Here is a 13,709-nt window from a genome sequence, read left to right as displayed (position 1 = left end):
TATCGGTCCGATTTTGGCATGGTTTTGGTTGAGAAACCAGAAGAAACGTGAAAGAACTGTCATCAAAAGTGCAATGAGCACAATGAGCAAAATGATCACAGAGTTTGGTGTTAGAGGTTGTTGCAATTTTCTTCTCATTCCATTATTCCTGTAAGTGCTGGGGAATGTAACCCTGTGATTTTCTTTTCAATTGTCATTTCAGTACCTTATAATGTTGTTGGTAGGAAATAAAACAGATGTAAACAGTTCAAAGAGAACTGTAATATTCATTGGCTCTAGAAGTGTCAACAGTAGAAATATATCATATATCATAACAAAGCATAAGAACATTTTGCTACGTCAGGTTAGCCTGCTTTCGGAACCCTTTTTGTGCTTTACGGACCTCTCTTGTACGAAGATTCCACCTTCTCGTTACAAAATGCAGCCTCATAATTAAATAGTGCTTGGTTTGATCTTCAGAAGTGGTATACAGGTATATTTCAAATGAGCATGAGGAAACATTCTTCTCTGATCTAATTATCTACTTATATATTTATGTATTTATTTCCCACATCTCTTTCTCTATCTAGATTCATCTACATATCGATCCTTGGATTTTATTTGCAGTGACTGGATGTGTCCCCATGCCCCACGACTAAGATGACCAAAACTAAGTACTGTTACCCCACTATAACCATTGTCCAAGTCATACCTCATTTGGTGCCTGAAAAAACCTAGGTTTAGGCAAACCATTCGCCTCTAAATACTTTTGGTACTTCACACTTCCTGACCTACAGCCAGGGACAGAACAAGTAGGCATGGTGGAGTTCCCCGTTGCATTTACCTATACATAAATTTAGAGAGTTGAAACTAAGTCATTGTGAGTACATAAGTACCTATGTATCTAAATTCAAGGATGAAATCTATTAATTAATATTGGTCTCTCGTCAGTTTTCCTGCCTAACACATGTTTCACAACTAAGCTACAAACAAGCAGACAACAGCATGGATCTCGAGCCATAGCGATACGGGCGCCCCTGGCGGTCAGTGTCCAAAACTCCGAGCCCCGGACCTGATTCGGAACGTTTCCGGTTTGCATAGCCGAGGCTCCATCTATGTTACTCCGTGGTAAACAGAGAAGGTCCCGCCTCGGGGTGCGCAGCGCACTGCCAACCTCCCCCGCCTGCTCCAGCACTGGCCGTTGCAGCAGTACGTGCGCCTTGAGCGGGGCGGGGCGGGGTGGGGCCCTGGCAGCAGCAAGTAGGCCCACTACTACTTCACTGTTCGGAAAGGTCACGTTATACCAGGTTATAGGCCTGAACACCTTCCAAGCCAATCAGAAGCCTCCGAAGCCTTAGCTCGAACATTGAAGTAATAGTGAGACGACTTTACACAAAGAACAAGATGGCCTTAGCCTACACACTGTACGGTACATTGCATCACTGCTGCAGCACAACCTGGCACCCAGAGAATCATTTCCGATCATTTCTTTGAAACAACAAAAACTGTGTTAAAACAAAGGCCTTTTAAAATTTGTGGGCACTGAGAAATGCTTTTGAATCAGAGAACCTGTTCTTATCCCAAGAAGGCCTTCTTTGATCCAAAGATGTTTGTTCAATGCAACTAAACAATCTTTTTTATATCAATAGAATAAATCTTTGATTGAAAGAAACACAGCAAAACTTCATTTCCTTTCATTTGTGATGGTTGCTTTACGTCCGGAAGTCTTTATCACAGAAATAATGAATGTTTTCTTTGATTTAACAAAACCAACAAAAAAAAATGATCCAAGGAAACTTTTTCTTTAAATTAAAGAAGGCTGCTTTAATTCATAGCAATAACGATAATGAACTGAATGATTTTGGTGGGATGCAACAAATTTAATGCAATGGAAACTTGGATTAGTCTCTTACCTTGGCTATTCCTTTGAAGCATGCCTTTGGTGTTGTATGTTGCTAATAATGGTGCGATGAAGTTGAGGTGGTTGTATTCTTACTTCTTCTCCTTGCCTCGTGATGCAGCATGAGTTTGCCCAGTTAGAACCCATCTTCCTCATCTTTCATGACAGACAGCAATGACAAAGTCTTCATCCTCCCACCGTTATGAATGTCAAAGTCATAAACGAAAAGAGTCCAGTTCTGATGTACATTGCCCTCGAAGAGAAGGGGCGGCGGCACGTTTTCGTTTTTCACTGATGGTAGGTTAGTACCACGAAGGTTCACACAAATTCACTTGAAAGGATCAGTGTCACTGCACCAAACTAATTCGTCACGACTGCACTATGTCGTAAATTACTACTGATAGCGGAATAATCAGGAGACAAAAGTTTAGATAAACACGCTGAGAGTTAAATCACAGGAAGACTGACTATCGGGAGATGCAGATTAATGGGTTGCCAACCTACAAGTATGAGAATATAATAGGCACTTATGCAAGTGAAAGGGAAGGGCGGTAACAAAACGTTTTTTTTGCTTCTTTCTTCAAGCGGAACCACATTTTGAGTTTTACATTTGTTGAAAATATGTGAAAAACAATCATGATGTTCGGAAGCGCAGCGGCGCATAAGGTCGTCTGCCTGCTGCCGGTGTTGGTCGTGGCGCCGACAGGTAGGCAACCCACCCGACCTGTCCGTTCCCCTTCCCCCCGCAAACACTATTTGCCGGGCCTAATGACCGCCCACCGAGTCGTTTTTGCTCAGCAGTGGTGCGGTACAGCCAGAGTTTTCGGTTAGTCGGACTCCCGGTGCATTCCTGACACAAGACTAAGCGGCTCGCCCGACGCCGGCGCCGAGCAGGGAGAGCGGCGTCGTTGATGGTTGTTCTGATGGTGTCAAGCGTTTCTCGGGAGGTCTCTGACCCTCATCCTCTGGCGCAGGACGAGTACCACTCCCGCGGTGGGTACCTGACGGTGCAGCGTTTCCCGGACCAGCCACCGCTGGCGTGGGACATCCTGGCGGGCGCCGCGGAGCTCGGCTTCCGCACCAACGTCGACCTGAACGGGCGCAACCAGACGGGCTTCACCGTCGCACAGGCCAACGTGCGCGACGGGCGCAGGCTGTCCCTGTCCAGGGCCTTCCTGCACCCGGCCAGGGACAGGCCTAACCTGCGGGTCATCACGAACGCCATGGTGAGTGCGTGGAGCAAGGCGTGGAGGCTGTCTCCTGGGCCGCCTCGTTGACGTGCCCGTCGACGTGCTTGTCCTCCAGGTGGTGCGCGTGTCCATGGACGGTGACCGTGCCCGGGGGGTCGTCTTCCACCGCGACGGCGCGCTGCACAAGCTGCGCGTGCGCAGGGAGGTGGTGCTGGCGGCCGGCGCCATCCAGACCCCGCACCTGCTGCTGCTGTCGGGCGTGGGGCCCCGGCGGCACCTGGAGGACGTGGGCGTGCGCGTGGTCGCCGACTGCCCCGGCGTGGGCGGCAACCTCCAGAACCACATCTCGTTCTCGGTGGACTTTGCCGTGGAGAGCATCACCCCGGGCTCCAACCGCCTCGACATGCCCGCCTTCGAGCAGTTCCTCAGCAACGGCACGGGGGCCATGGCCTCCACGGGACTCTCTCAGGTGAGGACGGACGGCGTTCACACACCCACAAGTAGTGTGCAACATTCACACACTTTGCGTTGCTTGTGTTTACCAGCTTTCTGTCTGCTTGCAGCTCACGGGCTTCGTCCACAGCCGCTTTTCCGACGGGGTGGCCTCCGGTCTGCCGGACCTGCAAGTCTTCTTCGAGGGTTGCATCGCCAATTGCTCCATCACGGGCTTGCCGGGAGAGCCGAGTCACCAGGGCGGCCCGATGCCCTTCAGGTAAAGACTGCCACTCAGTTTGCAGGAGGTGTTGTGAACACGTAGTCGTACTACTAATCGTAACAAACAACGGCGGTTCGATGTGCCGTTTCGCGTTCACAGTATACCCCTTCTAAGTGGTTCGTTCCTTCCGCTTTGCTTCCTAGGATGATCCCGGTGGTACTTCGGCCCAAGAGCCGAGGCGAGGTGCGTCTGCGCAGCAGGGACCCCACCGCGCCGCCCAAGCTCACCGCCAACTACCTCCAGGACCGATACGACGTGGACCTCCTCATCGACGGAGTACGGTACGCCCACCGACTGTTATGGTCCTCGCAGCACTGCCAAGCGGTCCATAAGTACAGCCTTTGCCTCTGGCCCCTCCCAGTGAGAAATTTATCCGACATCGTTTCGATATCGTTTTTCTCGTCGTTACGACTTAAAAGTGGTCATGAAATCGACTGCTTTTCGACAGTGAAACGTCGAAACGACATCGAAACGACATCAGCTGTCGAAAAGCCGTCGATTTCAGGACCACTTTTAAGTCGTAACGACGTGAAAAACGATGTCGAAACGATGTCGTCGTAAAAAATTTCTCACTGGGGCTGCACTCGTGCGCTCAGCACAGGGAGGCCGGCCACTGCGGCCACCGACTCCACATAGCTCGGCATAGCTGCTTGGCAGGTTGAACTACCTAGCCCGTTGCAGGCGCTATCGTCAGCGTCCTCGTGTCGAGGAACGTTCATCGACACCTTGACACGTCATTGTGGCCTGCCCACCCGTAGTTTTGACGGCTTCCTGTCCCCCCCGCTCTCGAGCTCGCCATAGATCTAAGCTGTGCCTCCCGGACTTGAACAGGTTCGTCCAAAGGCTGGCCAACACATCCGCGCTGCGGCAGCACGGCGTTGCCCTGGTCATGCCGGAGACCCCTGGTGGCTGCAGCGAGCTGGAGCCGGACTCGGACGCCTACTGGGAGTGCCTTATCCGGCACCGCACCAACCCCGAGAACCACCAGTGCGGCTCGGCGCGCATGGGGCCTGACGGAGGTACGTACCGGACGATGCGGAACGCAGCCTCGGTTTCGGTTCGTTGTTGACTCTGACCCGACTGTCCTCGCTCTGCTCACAGACCCCGGCGCGGTCCTCGACGCGCGGCTGCAGGTCCGCGGGGTGCGCGGGCTGCGAGTGGCGGACGCGGCCGCCATCCCGCACGTGGTGAGCGCCAACCTCAACGCGGCCGTGGTCATGGTGGCCGAGCGGGCGGCAGACTTCATCAAGCAGGACTACCCTGCCTGGGGCCTGGACAGGCGCCGCCCCACGGGCAGCCCCACGGGCCGCGGCCGGGGCAGCCTGCTCGACAGCCTGCTCAGCCTGGCGAGGAGTACGGGCGACTCGAGGTGAGACCAGGTCATGCCATGTCACCCTCCCCTTCGCCTACGTGCTGCATGTGTGATGTAATTCAGGACAAATGGCGTCTAGTCCGAGAGCTGTGGTGAGTCGTCCGTTAAGTACTTTACCCCTCGTCTGCTCAGAACCAAGAGAGTCACCCTAGGATCAACGAAAGCCATGTAGAATGTATAAAGTAGTGAAACAAATTACTTGTAAATGTATATGTGAAAATAATTTATTTTGACAAGCTGATGGATATGGCAGTCATCTTACCAGAGCTTGGAATAGCTATGAACAGCCATTACAATTTCAAATAATTATGTCTTATGATATGCACACCAATTGCAAGAATAAATTCAAGGAACTTTTATCACAAAGCTAAAAAAAAATTTGACCATTCTAGATTTTTCAGTAATATTACACAATTGTTATGCAATTCTGTAGAATAATGCAAAATATATGATCGATGAGTTAAAAAATCTTAACAATGAAAATGCGTGGAAGATTTTGCAACATTTCTCAACATTGAAACTGTTTGGGTTTCTAAATTAATTACGATTATGATGAAAAATGGTTCGTCATCTGTTATGAAATAGCGCGATTCTGACTAAAAGATTTAAACTATGTATGATCTCAATATGTATACATAAGCCTATTTTTCTGAAATTTTTTGTTTTAACTTAAAAAGAAATTTGAGGCTTGACATGAAATACTGACTCTTAAAATACATATTTTCTATGAAATGTAATCCATGTGATTAATATTACCACTTGAGGTCTAACACAATATCCTTACGAATTCTCTCCTAATTAGAGAGAAAAAGTTAATAAAACTAACTAAATAAAAGAGTCCCCTGGTACCCAGGAACATCCTACAAACTCTGACATAAAAACCAAATCAATAACACAAAAGCATGTAATAAATGCAACGTTTCATATCCATTAAAATTGTGCTACTTATAAAGGGATTTGCAATACAAAACTGGACTTTGGCATTGACTAAAACATCATCTTATGAAACTAATTCCCATTCAAGAATGTACATTTTACAACCAATAACCAGGTGAAAATTATAACAATGTACGTTTACTGAATCTTTGCACTGAAATTTCCTACAAAAAAAATCAATACAAAATACTAACAATTGTTCTTTACTGCACAGGACAAAAGTTCAGAATAGTTTTGACAATCAGATTAAAGTTAAAAAATACTCAAAAGCTTTCTTAGAAATTTGTTCAGTTTGGCCACATTCATAGATACCTATTGGCTACAAGCAGACAGGTAAAACTGTGCGTCAATGGGAGAGAGTCAACTGAAATTGAATGAGAGTTTGGAGACTACAGGTAAGGGCTAAGAGAAGAAAAATTAGGTTTAGCAAAGAAAAGAACTTGAGCAAGTACAGAGCTGGGCACATTACCATCTCATTGCAAAAGATTGCCACACTTCAACAAAATGGGTGTGAGAAAAGAATGTATCTGGCAACAAAAACCTTACAAACATAACAACTGAAGCGTTATTTTTCATTGAAGGAAATGAACAAAATGAAATTGAATTTTGAATTTTCAAGAGAGAAGGTCACCAAATTTTCATAGAAACCAAGCTATAGATTACTTCAAAATGTGATGCAAGAACAGTCATAGCATAGCCCATTGAAAGAAAATGCACACAGTTTGGTACTTGAATATACATACCATACATCATACCCTTTATAATTTTATGTTCCATTACACACATACGCTCAGCAAAAGTTTGTTCACAAAAGAAAAATGCATACGCGCTTACATGCGTAGTCTCTGGAGGGCAAAGATCCCACCTTAACAACTAAACCATCACAATGAGCAAGTATCAGGCGTCAAAGCATCCAGAGCAACTCCATCAGCATTCCAGGAGGTTGGAAATCATCCAAAGTAGAACATGAAGAGACATTAAGCAAGGGTTTTAGCACACATAAATGGTAATCTACATACAGCCCTACAAAAATTTCTAAGGACCCAAGCCTTTCAATGAAAAGAAGATCTAACAGTATCAAATTCAAGCTTAGTACATGCATGCTAACAATAATACAGGAATAAATGATGATTGAAACGAAAATTTGATAAGTTAAAATTAGAAAAGAAATGAAAATTAACATGATTCATTTATGTAAGCATACATTGAGTTAAATTCACTTCCAGGTAACAAAATATGGGGTAAGTTTTTACCGGAAATGCAAAAAAATCAAGTGATTACAGGTCCAGTCTCCACAGAGAGAAAGAGAACAATGAGGCATACATCTGAAAGAAATGAGAATTATACCTAAAACAGAACTAAAAAGTTGTACCTGTGGATATTATTTCTTCATACATTTCATAAAATTTCTATAAAAATGGTAACTGACCTACCATATTAACTACTGCTCTTAGCTTAGTCTTTACAATAGCTTTATATCTATTACAGACTGACTTAGGATAAATAATGAAACGAAAAACAATTAACCATTATATAGTGAGTGATTCACTTCAATATACAAACAAAATTACACACATCACAATTAAATATAATTTTATACACACATATACAGAGGATGTTTGTTGAGCACAAAAACCTCAGTTTTCATTAAACTAATCACTTGGAATTGGTATGGAGCGCTGTGAGATAAAATTAGACTGAATAATGAATATTGAATATGTTAGAGGGTACTAAAGAAGAAACCTGGTAAGGCGAGATCTGAAGAAGGTACACAACCATTGATCTCGCAACAACTTCATTGATTTTTGTACTAAAACTAACTTTTAAGATCTCAGTGCTATCTAATTTTTCATCCAAGTTACATCTCCTATCTACAAGGTATATAGACACAATTAAATAGTATTTCACCCACCTGATGCCCTGACAACCAAGTGCCAATGTTTTATACAATAAAACAGCAAAAGAATGGATGTGTGTCGCTATTTCCACAGGTCAATCTGGCAAGGCAGAATTTAGTCTCAATGCATTAACTCCAACATACCACTAATTTGGCTTTATGATCCTGATCTTATTCATTAGGTAAAAAATTTACAGAGCTTCCAACAGTTATAAAAGATACACTTCAATTTTGAATATGCTAAATACTGTAATTTTCAAATTTGTCTTTGTATTCCTTATAAAACATAGAGCTATACTGATTTTTCACATGCCAGTTAAAATTCAAAATGTACCTAATTCATTAATACTCACACTTAAAAGTCAACACAGCAAAATTTTTTGATTTAAAAAATAAGTCTTTGATGTGCTACTGGAAAACTACATTGCAAAATGAAAATGGAAGATTTATTCAGACAGCATAGGCCATTAAAAGCCAAGCTACAATATTGAACATTTAGAAACAACTTATGCCATTTTCACAGACAAAACTTTTTAAGCTAAATCAGCCATAACTCATATAAAGCTGAAACATGTCATCACAGATGATTATCTCTGCTACTTCAATTATACCAACAGCTTTGATTGCTTTCAGACCACCATTAATAGTGAAGATTTGTCTAATATTGAACTAAAGATACATAAATAGCAGCTTTCAAAACATGCAAAAGAATATATAGAGCCTCAATGGTGAAAACTTGAATGCACCCATCAGGTTTAAAATCTCCAATTGAGATTCTAAATGACTCATTGATTTATAAAAACACATTCACAAGGTCACAATTAAAGATGTCATGATACCTCAAGCAAAACTCCTTGATTTCTCTGCTAACAACATTTCTTACCCCTCGCTTTTTTGGGGCGTCCAGGGATCACAATATCTCTTTTATTAGCTTCTTGTTCTTTATTATCTTGTTTAGTTCTCAAAACTTGTCTTGTTACTGCCATAAACATCTAAAACAGAAATAAAAGTTGCACAGGTAAATAGTAAAGGTTCATTGAGAAATTCCATTAAATTAATTTGTGGTGAGGTACAAACCTCTTCTACGTTAATATTGTCCTTGGCACTTGTTTCAAACAGCTGGATGTTCATTTGGTCAGCAAATCGCTGAGCATCTTCAGTGAGGACAACTTTTCTATCAGGGGCATCATTTTTATTGCCAACTGTAGAATGTTAGAAGATAAGAACTTATTACTATGAGAAGACACTTTCACAAACTAACAAATCAATGTATTATTTGATTTCCTTACCTAGGATTCTGTTAACAACTTCACAGTTTTGTTCTATTTCATGGAGCCACCGCTTCACATTTGCAAACGAATCTCCATTAGATACATCATAGACAACAATGACACCATGAGTCCCTCGATAATATCTGAGCAATAAAAACATGTATGATTTACATTGGTGAGTTACACACTTCAAACTATAATTTTCAGCCCAACACTTACGTTGATGTGATAGTGCGAAACCTTTCCTGACCAGCAGTATCCCATATTTGCAATTTTACCTTCTCTCCTTCAATATTTATGGTTCTTATTTTAAAATCAACGCCAATTGTAGTAATATAACTACCAGAGAAAGTATTGTCAGCAAACCTCAGAAGCAAGGAGCTCTTCCCCACACCTACAGGGGAAAACAAAAGTTAGTAATGTTGACAGTTGTGTAAGTAGCGGACTGAATGTTTGTGATTAACAATAACTATATATTAGGGAAGTGCTAAATAACATGGACACCATGACGGTTTCTCAACAAATTTCAGTCAATTCATCGGCTAACAACGTTATCAAAGAAGAGACTCATAACCTACAGGTATAATACATCAAAATGTAGAGGAGGTTATAACCTCTCCCATCAAAACATAATGCTCCAACTCATAGCAAAGTAATTTAAAAGCATGCTGATACAAAACATCGCAAAATTAAGAAGGGGAAAGTACCAGAACAAGTAAAAATAAGAGTTTAAGAGGAATATGTTATTACCACTGTCCCCAATGATGAGGAGTTTGAAGAGGTGGTCGTACTCCTGTACCATGATTGACACAGTATAAAATGCCTTCGCTACAGAGAATATGTGACGATAAACGATGACGTCGCTAATAATTTCGTGTAACCACTAAGAAATGTAATTGTCTTTAGAGCACTGCATGAGAAAAAGCTATACAATTACTACACGACAAAAAAACAAGTAATTTCTAGCAAAAAATGAATCACTCCGCCCAACGTCTGTCACTTGTTTCATTTGCCCCCCGCCCCCTCCCCCCAAACGGCCTCTCATTGCCCTTTGTTTTCGAGAGGGCGGAGCACAAGTATATCGCCATTCTATAACTTCGAGAGCCTGATGCGAGGCTACCAGGTCTGACTAAGAGAAATTATTAGCTGCCTGAACCGCTGAAATGAAAACAGGTGAGCGCTCCTCCATCCGCGCCGTTCCGGATGAATCTTTGAACGGATACAGCTCCCATGTGCTCCGCTGGCGGGACGGCACACTCAAGGGTGAGCTTGAATGCGCGGTAGGTTGGGTCGTAAGAACACTTTTGTCAGTCACAAAAACGCCTGGGTGCGGAAAATTGTCCCTGACACATGCGAAACACAATGGCGTTGGAAACTTTCAAATCGGTTAGTATCTTCTGCCCGTTCTCTAGAGCTGAAATTTCGAATTTTTACCTAAAACAGTAAAGTTTAGGGTTTTGCGAAAATGACCTTCAAATCGCTACTAATACGTTCTGAGGGTGCCAATGATGAAAAGCCATTATAACGTAATCCCGAGCTCATATCAGGTTGCCAAGTTTACCCCTAGCCAAACATATAAGAAAGGGGGAAAGGCTTAAATTGTGTGTTTTCCGGGGAAACGTTGAAGTCAGGGAGAATGTAGGCTTCGCGGTCACTACTCCACCACTGAGGTCCAACTGCAGGGAGTATCGCAAGGCGGCGATACCCCGGGCTGCGCCGTTGGCATGGCCTGGTCAGGGGGTTATCAAAATAAGCATCGGCCGACCGGCCGACCGACCGACCGTCCGGCCGACCGTCCGGCCGACCGACCGGCCGACCGGCCGATTTTCCAAAACGTGTTTAAAGTGGGTGACACGCACATTTTCGGAAAGGGGGAAGTGTGGGGATCATTATTCTGTAACAAACATTGAGATACGCCGTTTATAACGCCCGTGAGACGCACTAGGATAAAGTGATAAAGGAATGCGATCAACTGTAAATGCCCGCGGCGCTACTTAAACTGTCGTTTCTAATCTTGGTGTAAAGTGCTGACCCAACAATTTGCAAATTTGTTACGTTTCAACATGAGAAACGGCAGTTTTAGAAGCGCCACGGACATTTACAGTTGCTCGCAATACTTTGTCACTTTATTCTAGTGCGTCTCACGGGCGTTATAAGCGGTGCGTCTCAGTGTTTGTCACAGAATAATGATCCCTACACTTCCCCCTTTCTGAAAATGCGCGTGTCACTCACTTTAAACACGTTTTGGAAAATCGGCCGGTCGGCCGGTCGGTCGGCCGGACGGTCGGTCGGTCGGCCGGTCGGCCGATGCTTATTTTGATAACCCCCAGGGCTTGGCCAGCCCTGTTTCGAAGTGAATCGCCTTGAATAACGTTGCTTCCGGCTCCGATTTACCTGGTCGAGCAGCACCTTTTTGGTTCCACAAAAACAATGGAAAGAAACCCGAGGGGCGTAGTTGGAGAGGGGGGGGGGTGTTAGTTGAAAAGAAAAACAAATTAAACGGACATTTGATTTTCCACACCCAGGAAAATCATTTGTTGGCTCAAAAGGAATTTACTGAAGAAAGGTTTTTCCTGGGTGCACTTATGTTATATTTCCTCTCCTTCTCATCGATGCAATAGGTGAGGCCCTCTGTTGAAAATTGACTTAAAAAACTGCATGTGTACCAATGTTTTTAAATGGAGATTCGCATTCGCCTACAGAAGCAAAATAGACAGGTAGCAGCTGCAGAATTGAATTAAAAACAATCTCTTATTTCTCTTTTTCATATCTTTACGCTCGATCTCTCTCTCTCTCTCTCCCTCCCTCCCCCTTGGTACTTCATGAATGCGATTCTCCAGGAGCCGTTTGGTGGCGCCGCCGAGCCGAAGACAACTTGGCGGTCCTCGAAACTGCACTCTCAGGATGAGGTGTCCTTTTCGCCGCCGGTATAATGGGTGGAACAGGGCGGAGCAGGGCGGAGCAGGGCGGAGCAGGGTGGAGCAGGAACGAGGGCCGCAAGATACGCAAACACCCTACATACCAGGTGGCTGATTCGCGCACTTCTGTACTGTGCAACCCCAACCCACCTGCACGGTTCCATCCGGGACTGCATTCTCATACCCACCGGGCGCAGGGGACCGGCTCCAAGCGCCAACGCATCGCTTCACCACTGTTGCTGCAGCCAACGCCCAGGGGCGCTGTTGCGCGGGTTCCCGCGAGTCTGCAGGGGTAACGCGCGGGTCCGCCGGGTTGACTCGCGGATCCTGCCACGGGGATATCTTGCGTCCCCGGATCCTGCCACAGGGGTAGCTCGCGGCGCGGTCCACGAGTCACCCCGTGGACCCACAAGCTACCTCCGCGGACCCACGAGTTACCCCCACGGACTGCTCGCGGATTACCCCCGTGGACTCGTGGGAACCCACGCGAAACCGCGAACAACCCCTTTGTACCGCCCCTGGGCGTTGGCTGCAACATTAGTGGTGGAGCTTGGAGCCGGTCCCCTGCGCCTGATGGGTATGCAGTCCCGGATGGAGCCGTGCGGGCGGGTTACGTAGTACAAAAGTGCGCGGCGTGAATCAGCCACCTGGGACATGTGTATACGTGTGTGTGTGTGTGTGTGTGTGTGTGTGTGTGTGTGCGCGCGCACGCGCGGTTGAACTAGAGCGCTGGCTGCTATGCGCAACGAGCGAGCATCGGATGGATGCCGAAGGGGTCTGTGTAGTTAAACCGATTCGACCAGTTTTCCATCGTTTCGAGGTCGTATCGACGTCGATTCGACTTGTCATTTCTCACTGGGAGTGCCCGTCAACAGAAGAATTAAGGAAATCACCACCGGAACCAGTTCTAAAGTACAGGTTAAAACCAGTGCAAATTACCCTTAACACACAGTTCACTGATGATATGACAAAGGGGTTTAAGTCCACCTCAGGGAGACTTTAACTTTTTGGGCGCGGAATGATGTGTACATGGTAACAATCATGCCAGCCCAACGGCATGGTGATATCTTGAACCGTTTGGCTTTTACGGGGTGTCCGTAAGAACACGCGGCAGCTCGATGGGTTGCCTACGCACTAGCGTACAGGCGCGGAGGGCGCGGGGGGAGCGGTGGAGGTGCGCACCATCCAGCGCATTCCGAACAGACTATAGAGGCGCCGTTTAGGACCAAATTATTTTTCAACGAATGTGAAAAAGAGGGAGTACCCACCCCGCTTTTACACGGGGGCCCCGCGTGCTTAACTTCGGAGTTCGGATGGGATCCGGTGTGTCCACGCCAGCAGCGCCAGACTATTAGATCCGACCAACTGTTGACCAGGGGTGTCGCCTACCCGCTTAAACAGGAACGACGAGTACCCAATTTGTTTTGGGAGTACTTTCCTCATCCCACCGCAGTAGTTAGCGAACTGTGGTCTCTGTTCCGAACAGCCGCTCCCAACCGCAGTGGTCAGAACATACTCCCGGGGTTTGTGA

General features: G+C 45.6%; 2 protein-coding genes and 1 long non-coding RNA gene across 3 annotated transcripts in view; 2 read left to right on the top strand and 1 right to left on the bottom strand.

The window, feature by feature from the left end:
* LOC113217570 (glucose dehydrogenase [FAD, quinone]-like) overlaps positions 1 to 5,893 on the top strand; it is a 25,776-nt gene extending 19,883 nt beyond the window's left edge. Inside the window, exons 4-9 of the mRNA XM_052269760.1 lie at positions 2,854 to 3,105; positions 3,185 to 3,538; positions 3,633 to 3,781; positions 3,928 to 4,065; positions 4,616 to 4,803; positions 4,886 to 5,893. Coding sequence (XP_052125720.1) covers positions 2,854 to 3,105; positions 3,185 to 3,538; positions 3,633 to 3,781; positions 3,928 to 4,065; positions 4,616 to 4,803; positions 4,886 to 5,157 — 1,353 coding nt within the window. The 3' untranslated portion in view covers positions 5,158 to 5,893. The remainder of the gene's footprint in view (positions 1 to 2,853; positions 3,106 to 3,184; positions 3,539 to 3,632; positions 3,782 to 3,927; positions 4,066 to 4,615; positions 4,804 to 4,885) is intronic.
* LOC127749857 (uncharacterized) lies at positions 7 to 913 on the top strand. Its single transcript, XR_008011389.1, has 2 exons — positions 7 to 150; positions 225 to 913. It is a non-coding gene; the product is annotated as an uncharacterized LOC127749857 (long non-coding RNA).
* Positions 5,356 to 10,268, bottom strand: LOC113217571 (ras-related protein Rab-35). The gene is made up of 5 exons (XM_026437526.2): positions 10,011 to 10,268; positions 9,480 to 9,654; positions 9,279 to 9,403; positions 9,067 to 9,191; positions 5,356 to 8,981 (listed from the first exon to the last, which is right to left on the bottom strand). The coding sequence occupies exons 1-5, from the start codon at positions 10,060 to 10,062 to the stop codon at positions 8,856 to 8,858; spliced, it is 603 nt and encodes a 200-aa protein (XP_026293311.1). The 5' UTR covers positions 10,063 to 10,268; the 3' UTR covers positions 5,356 to 8,855.
* Positions 10,269 to 13,709: the final 3,441 nt, after the last annotated feature.

This window comes from Frankliniella occidentalis, unplaced genomic scaffold, assembly GCF_000697945.3.
Source record: "Frankliniella occidentalis isolate FOCC.00 unplaced genomic scaffold, Focc_3.1 Scaffold101, whole genome shotgun sequence".
Classification (NCBI taxonomy): domain Eukaryota; kingdom Metazoa; phylum Arthropoda; class Insecta; order Thysanoptera; family Thripidae; genus Frankliniella; species Frankliniella occidentalis.
Note: the sequence above shows the minus strand (reverse complement) of the source record. Positions and strands in the feature narration are given on the sequence as shown.